This window comes from Macrosteles quadrilineatus, unplaced genomic scaffold (genome assembly GCF_028750875.1).
Source record: "Macrosteles quadrilineatus isolate MER2022 unplaced genomic scaffold, UCM_ALF_1.0 Scaffold_2__2_contigs__length_208266976, whole genome shotgun sequence".
NCBI lineage: Eukaryota > Metazoa > Arthropoda > Insecta > Hemiptera > Cicadellidae > Macrosteles > Macrosteles quadrilineatus.
In genome coordinates this window covers 76,412,666-76,420,885 of record NW_026542595.1, presented here as the reverse complement: position 1 = coordinate 76,420,885, position 8,220 = coordinate 76,412,666, and the positions used below count along the sequence as shown (strand labels likewise).

Genomic DNA, 8,220 nt, shown 5'->3' with positions numbered 1-8,220 from the left:
AAAGGAAGGTACACCCAACATCTGTGCCAAATTCCCCGGTTGTGCTAATTTTTTTTGGGTCAAAACATATTTTTACTGTACTAAAAGTTTTCTCAGTGATTCATGTGCACGCAGATTAGGAATTTCTCAAGTAAAATCATCAAGTCATAAAATTCTGGGAATATCATCTGCTACTATCTCCACTAAAGGACTCTGTTTTTTGAACATTACTTCAATGAGAGGCCACGTGGTTGCGAAAAATCATCCAGTTGTTGTACTCGATAACATTACTACTAACCTACCTGCTTGCCACATATCAAGAGAGGTTAAGGATCGTACATTCAACCTTGTTCTAGCTGATCCTACTTTTGATACGCCCGCTCCTGTCGACTTACTAATTGGCGCTGATCTCTTTGCCAGTACGCTAAAGGGTGATGCAATCCCTCTTGGTGATGATATGCCAACTGCACTGAATACAGTCTTTGGCTACGTATTGATCGGCAATACACCTGTCGAACCTGTAGAAGGCTTTTCATCAATTAATCTACTGACAATTACAAATACTGATCTTCACCAGTCAATTCAGAAGTTTTGGCTTCAAGAAAATGTGCCTGATGCACCATCACTTTCTCCAGATGAACTGAATTGTGAAACCCAGTTTAGAGAAGGTTATAGCAGGTGTAAAGATGGAAAATTTCAAGTACGTCTACCATTCAAGCAATCTCCCCCAGTTCTTGGGAATTCTTCTTCTGCCCTTTGCATTTTCAAATCATTGGAAAATCGACTAAACCGCAACCCAGAATTAAGGAAGAAATATGTAGATTTTATGAAAGGTTACGAAGACTCAGGTCACATGGTACGTTGTTCATCACCTATTGCATTGGAACAACCACATTTCTTTCTCCCTCATCATGAAGTTCTCCGAGGAGAAAAAATTCGTGTAGTTTTTAATGCTTCTGCTGCTACCTCCTCTGGTCTGTCACTAAATCATATTCTTCACTCTGGACCAAAACTACACAACGACATTCCAGCCATCATCATGGGCTTCCGCCAACACCGCATTGTGTTTACATGTGACATTCGTCAAATGTTTAGAAATATTTGGATTCATCCAGAGGATCGTAATTTCCAATTAATTTACGGGTGATATGATGTATCACAGCCTATACAAGTATACAAGCTTACTACTGTCACATATGGCATGGCTTCTTCGCCTTTTTTGGCAAATCGGGTCGTGCAACAGCTTATCGCTGATGAAAGTTCAAACCACCCTCTAGCAGCCAATGCTCTTCGTGGTCAAATCTATGTCGATGATGCTTTACTTGGAGCAAATACCGAAGAAGAAGCTCTAGCGTTGCAGGATGATGTAATTAGGTTAATGTCCAAAGGTGGCTTTCAACTCAGAAAGTGGATTTCTAACTGTCAGAACTTACTAAATGCAATACCAACAGATCACCATGGCGTACCTCTACAGTTCTTTTCAGAGAAAGAATCATCATGCAACGTTTTAGGCATAAAATGGCTTCCAGAAATTGATTCATTTTCGTACACTGTTACAATTCCCAATCTACCGCTAACCAAAAGAGCAGTTCTTTCTGCTATCGCTCAACTATTTGATCCAATGGGTTGGATCACTCCACCTTTGTTTTGGGCTAAAGCTTTCATGCAAGTCTTATGGACTAAAGGATTGAAATGGGATGATCCATTACCGAGTGAATTATCTTCACAGTGGATTTCATTTCTGAAGGAGCTACCCTCTATTGCAGAGATACAAATACCTAGGCATGTAGATACTTACCAAGCAAAAAATATCCAAATTCGTGGTTTTTGTGATGCTAGCGAATCAGGATATTGCGCCTCAGTGATTCTTAGAGTTGAAAAGGAGGACCACGGAGTTACAACCAATTTGTTGATAGCAAAGTCTCGTGTTGCACCGCTAAAGCGTTTATCTCTACCACGCTTGGAACTTTGTGGAGCTCATCTCCTCTCCAAACTAATCCAATATTGTGTCTCTTGTCTTAGTACATACTTAACGATCAATGAAGTGTTCGCTTGGAGTGACTCAACTATCACTTTATCATGGATACATACTGCTGCCTATCGCCTCAAAACCTTTGTCTCCAATCGTGTGGCAGAAATTCAAGAAACTTCTACCCCAATTGTGTGGTCTCACATCACCTCAGAACAGAACCCAGCTGATTGTGGATCTAGAGGACTACTCCCTTCGCTATTGGCCAACCACCCACTTTGGTGGACAGGACCTGACTGGTTCAAGCTCTCTCAATCACTCTGGCCCACTACATCATTCAAGTTGTCATGTTCACTTACTTACTTACTTACTTACTGCTTACTGCTGTTCTTCTCCTCCGCAGTCATCAAGAATGGGGGAGGCGTCATCTTTTTCTTTATCTTTATCTTCTTAGTTGTATCTTGGTTTTTTATTGTCTTCTGTTAAAAGTATGGTCATCCAGGAATTCATTTAAACTGTAGTAGGGTCGTTCGAGGAGATAGTTTTTCAGTTGGTTAGCAATTTTTTTTCGGGTCTGTAATAGCTTTTAGCCGATGTGGTAATAAGTTGTAAAGTTTCATCCCTCTATATGTTGGGGTTTTTGCTGTTTTTTCTAATCTGTGTTGCGGTAGGTTCAGATCGGTTTTTTTCCTGGTGTTGTAGTTATGAGTTTCTGATCGTTTAGTGGGATTCAGTTTCATTGTTTGGGTTATCACTTCAATCAAGTATAAGGATGTTAATGTGAGAATTTTGTTTTTTATAAAAAATGGTTTGCAATGTTCTTGATAGTGGGTATTATTTAGGGTTCTTATTGCTTCCTTTTGTAATATGAAAATTGATTGGAAAAGGTCTGTACTTGCTGCGCCCCAGGCAACTATTCCAAAGCGGAGGTGTGATTCTATGAGTGCATGGTAGGCAATTTTAGCTGTAGTAAAGTCGGTTAGGTTAGTTATCCTTCTCATAGCATAGATTGATGTAGATAGTTTTTGTTGCAGTGAATTAATATGGTGTTCCCATTTTAGGTTTTCGTCTATTTCTATTCCCAGAAATTTGGTATGGTCTGATCTGTTTGGGTTTGAGTTACCTAGAGGGGCTTTGTTTGGGTTTGATTTGCAGGAAAATTCTATTGTAACAGTTTTGGCGTTATTGATTCTAAGGTCTATTGATTTGCAGAATTGCTCGATATGTTTTAAAATATTTTCTATTCCTCCGTTAGTTATGAGGTGATGATCTCGAGGGATTAGTACTGTGGTGTCATCGGCAAAAATAATACAGTCCGTTCCTGTTGGCAGGTTTTCTGGAAAATTGTTCATATATATGATGAATAGGAGGGGGCCGAGGATGCTTCCTTGTGGAATTCCTTGGGTCATATCTTGAAGTCTAGATTTGGTTTTAAGTTCAATGTTGTTTTTTATATAGCCTATTTCTACTTGTTGTTTTCTGTTTGTGAGATAACTTTTGATCCATTTTTGAGCGTCCTGTTTTATGTTAAGTGCATTTAATTTACTTATAAGGGTTTTCCAGTTTAGACTGTCAAATGCTTTTTCTATATCCAGGTATATTCCTATGACATTGTTATTTTCTTCCCAGTTTTTTGTTATAAAGTCACAGAATTGAAATACTGCTGTAGTAATGGATTTTTGAGGTCTAAAACCATGTTGTTTTTCAGTTAGGAGGTTGTTTTCGTTTAGATGGTCCATTATCTGGTTAAAAATTATTTTCTCTATATATTTTGAGAGGGTGGGTAGTATTGAGATTGGCCTGTAGTTTGTTTTTAAATTGTTTTCTCCTTTTTTTATATTTTGGGTAAATTGTTGCTATTTTCATTTTATCAGGTACATGTGAATTTAGGATTGAACTGTTTATGATGTCTAGTAGGGGGTTTATTAGTTCTTCCTTGCAGTATTTTATAACAGAGTTGGGGACTTCATCAAAGCCGCAGACATTTTTTGAATCAAAAGTTTTAAATATATTTTTTAATTCGGTTTTGTTTATTGTATTGAATTTTGATAGAATTCCTAGTGAGGGTTCTTGAGGGGTTTGCATTTCTTCTTGTTCTTGCGATATTTCCCTGTTGTTGTGGGAGTTTTCAGCAGAGCCTCCGATTTTGATAAAATAGTCGTTAAAAAGTTCACTTATTTTTTCTGGGCACGAGATGATTTCATTTCCCTCCCTAAGCATAATATTCTCTCTGTTGTATGGGTTTTTATTTCTTTCTTTATTTATGATTCTCCAGATTTCTTTATTTTTGTTTTTTGATTCTTCAATTTTAGATGATATTTTTGACCTTTTCTTTAGTTTTATTTCGGAGTCATACTTCTTTTTTGTTTCTGTAAAAGTAGCTTTATCCTCAGGCCTATTTGTTGTTAAGTATTTTAGGTGTGAGTGTTTCATCTCCTGTCGTAGTTCATTTATATTGTCATCATAAATGAATTCGTTTATGCCATTATTGCCATTTTTTAAGGTTTTGTAGGTCTTTGGCATGTGTGTCTGCAAGATTTCCACGATGGTTCTTAGGAATGTATTATATTTTTCCTCTGTGCATTTCTGTCGATAAACTATTGACCAGTCCACGTTTGATAGTGCATGTTTTACATCAGAGAGGGATTTAGTTGTTATCTGTCTTGAGTATTTTTTTATATTTGATGGTTTAGGATTGAAAAGGTTTATTTTGCAGAAAACTCCGAGATGGTCGGAAATAAAGTTTTGTGTGGTTTCGGATTTTATATTTGCAGGGTTTATATCTGTGTAGCAGCAGTCTATACTAGTTTTTGTAGTGTGTGTAATTCTGGTATGGGGCAGTTCTTCTATTCTTATGTCAAAAATATTTAGTAGAGCAGTAAGATCTTTGATGTTGCTTTTGTCTTTGTCGATTATATTTAGGTTTGAATCGCCCATAATGATGATCTTCTTCCGGGGTTTTGAGTGAGTGTGTAGTAGGTTTTGCAGGTTTGAGAAAAAAGTTTGTAGGTCCCCATTGGGTGGTCTGTAGAGTCCCAAGATTAGAAGGTTTCTTCTCCTTTCCTTAATTTCTATTGCCGCCAGTTCAATATTCATTTCATCTGTATAGGCTTCCATGTTTACTTTTTCCACATTTAGTGGCATTGCTTCAATGGTGTAGATAGCCACCCCACCCCATCTATGAGATCTTCTTGAGAAGTGAGAAATTAAATTGTATCCTGGTATGTGGGTTATTTCAAGTTTTTCACTTTGTGTACCATGTTCGGTGATGATAAGTATATGAGGTTTTAAGTCGCTAATTTCTATAAGAAATTTATCTATTTTTCGTTGTAGGCCTCTTTGTATATTTAAATGAAAGATTTTTAGTCCTTGTTCTATTGTAGTTTTGGCTATCGGTTTTTTGGTAGCTTTTTGGGGTATAGGTGTGCTGGGTCTATTGGTTTGGTTAGGTCTATTGCTTTGGTTTAGTTTTTTTGAGGGGTTTGTTTGAAGTTTGGGGAGTTTTTTTGGTTGTTTGTCAGGTCCTGTGATGGGGTTCCGTGCTGTGATGGTCTATTTTCTTGACATTTTTCTGGAGTGTTTTGGGTAACTGGGCTTTGTATCTGCAGGGGGAGTTGAGATCGGTCGAAAGATGCATTAGGATCTGGGCATGTTGAAATTTCAGTTAGGCCTATATGTTTTGGGGTTTCGGGCCGTTTTTCCGGGTTTGTTACATTTTTTTCTGATTTTGTTAGTTCTGCTTTAGTAAAATAGTACAGGGTTCCTTCGATGAAATTCACCAGATTCTGTGCTCCTCTTTGGTTCAGATGGAGTCCGTCCCTTCTGTAAGAGTCTGAGTTCAGTCTTTTGTTAGGGTTAGCATATCCAACATTTAGCTGTTCACACATAAATTTAAACGAGTCATTTACTTCTGAGATTGTACGGGAATAGTAGTCTTCTCTGTAGAGTATTCCATTCACTATCCAAGTGGTAGTTGGGGATCTTTTTTTATTTGCTTCAATGGTAAGCCACAAAGGCCGCATGATGTGGTTTGCGTTTTTTGCATCGGGTAGATTATTTGTTCCTATGTGGATGTAGACAATTTCGGGGAGTGCATCTAGGCTGTTTAGGTATCTGCTCAGGTCTCTTATTTTACCGCCAGGCATTACATGGGACTGTAGTCCTTTCTGCCGGAGCAAGCCTGCAGCTTCCGATATTATCGAGTCTCCGACTAAGAGAATTTTTTGGCGTTTAGGCCTATTTGTTTCTGGGTGGTTAATATTGTTAGCCAATTTATCATCAGTTTTTGAGGTATTGTTGGGTTTAGATGAGTTTTCTAGGGGCCTTTGTGTATTTTTGCATATTTCCATGGTTGTTGGGTTTTCTGGGGAGGCAAGATTATATAAATTTCCCTTTGTTAGGTCATGTACCAATTTTTCCAGTTTGTATATTACTTCCATCTTTACTACAATTTTTTCAGAGAGCCTATTATTTTCATCAGACTTTAGGTTGAGTTCATGTCTTAAAGAGTCAATTTCCTGAAGTAGAATATCTATTAAAGATTCATATTGTTTTAGTTTCTTTTCCTCATGAGTTTCATTGAATTCTGCATTTGATAGTGATTGTGAGGTCTTATCTTCGGGTGGTTTTGTATTTTGAGTGTTCTCCAGATTTTGGATTTGACCAAGGGGTGTAGGCCTGCTTTTGTGGGTTTCTTTTGCTTTAGTGAGTTTTTTTTTGCATTCAGGGCAGAGCCATTCAATAGGTTTATTTGAGGGGGCGTTGTTTATTTTATTATAAAGGATTTTACTAATTTTACCGCACAGTCTGTGGTGCCATGATTCACATTTGTCACAAGTCACTGCCTCACATTCCTCAGATACATCCTCCTTACAAACAGGGCAGAGAGGCTGCGACTGAGGTGAGCTAGGCTGAGTGTTATTTCGGCTCGCTGGTGTGGAGCTATTGTCCTTAGGTCTAATCATTTCTAGTTTGTCGGAAGGTTTAGTAGTAGATCTATTATTTGTTTTAATACTTTGCCTAAGTTTAGGGGTTTTCATTATTTCCAGTTTTGTTTACGTAACTCAGTAAGTTACTCTTTCCCCTTTGTGACTGTCCCTAGGCTACTTTTTGGTTTAAGCCTCCAAGCCTATTTGTTTCCTTTTTTTTTATATATTTACAAGAGTTTTTACGATTTTTTTGTTTTGGGTAATTTTATTTATTTTACTATTTTTTTGTTATTAACTTTTGCTGTATTTTCTTTTGTTGGCAGGCAAATTTTTTGTATTTAGAAAAAATATGTTTTCTTGTAAAGCCTATATTAGTTTGCAGATGGCCAGATTTTATTTTTGCTTAGCCTACTCTCCTCTATGCTAGCTGCTTAATTTGCAATAGAAAAGCTTTTAAAAGATAGTTTTTCTCTAATCCATGCAATATTATTCTAGATATCGTCATATGAATTCTATACTAGAGATAGGTCTCACTGTCTAGTTGATGGTCCTTCCTAGTAGCTTTTAAAGCTTGTTCCTGGTTGGCTAGTTTGTGGGATGTTCTTCTTCTTCTAGCTTCTCTGAGCCAATCACAGTTTTTGAAAGGAAATCTTATACTGACGACATCTTGAGCAATTGCTATTTGGTGTTGAAAAATCACTTTTAAGTATTTATAAAAAAGGGGTAGTTGTCAAGAAAGTTAAAATATGTTTGCTCACTGTAGGTAAAATGTATTGAAAGATTGGAAAAGGTCGTTACTACTTTAAATATAGGTGAAAACTGATATTTAAAATGATATTCTAAATATCATTTTTGAATGGAAGTTCACATTCACTTCCAGATATAAAACCTGTGCAACTAACTGCACTGCAAACTACAACATTACCTCAGTTGGAACTTCTTACAAGATTTTCTTCATGGACAAAGCTGAGACATGTAACTGCATATGTTCTACGCTTCATCAACCGCTGCCGAACTAAGATCTCCTTGAAATATTTCAAGTCAGAATCGTCTACTCTTCAAGTTGTTCCATTAACTACTTCTTCAAGACTTTCACTGCAAGAAATCAACAAAGCTACAGTTTACATTCTACATCTAGTACAACAAGAATCCTTCTCAAACGAAATTTCTGCTCTTCAAAAAGGCCAGACTCCTTCATTACCTCTTCAGCGTCTTTCTGATCATAGACTACTACCACATTCTCTTCCTGCATTGTGGACCGCAATCACTACAATCCCTCATCTCTCAAAGGTATTGGATTTTATCCGCAAGAAGCAAGATAAGGAACAGAATTTTCCGCTGCCT

General features: G+C 37.2%; 2 protein-coding genes across 2 annotated transcripts; both read left to right on the top strand.

The window, feature by feature from the left end:
- Nucleotides 1-214: 214 nt before the first annotated feature.
- LOC128984445 (uncharacterized) lies at nucleotides 215-1,126 on the top strand. The gene has a single exon (XM_054403765.1). The coding sequence runs from the start codon at nucleotides 215-217 to the stop codon at nucleotides 1,124-1,126; it is 912 nt and encodes a 303-aa protein (XP_054259740.1).
- Nucleotides 1,127-1,180: 54 nt separating this feature from the next.
- Nucleotides 1,181-2,434, top strand: LOC128984444 (uncharacterized). Its single transcript, XM_054403764.1, has one exon. It carries the CDS (start codon nucleotides 1,181-1,183, stop codon nucleotides 2,432-2,434), a length of 1,254 nt encoding a protein of 417 aa, XP_054259739.1.
- Nucleotides 2,435-8,220: the final 5,786 nt, after the last annotated feature.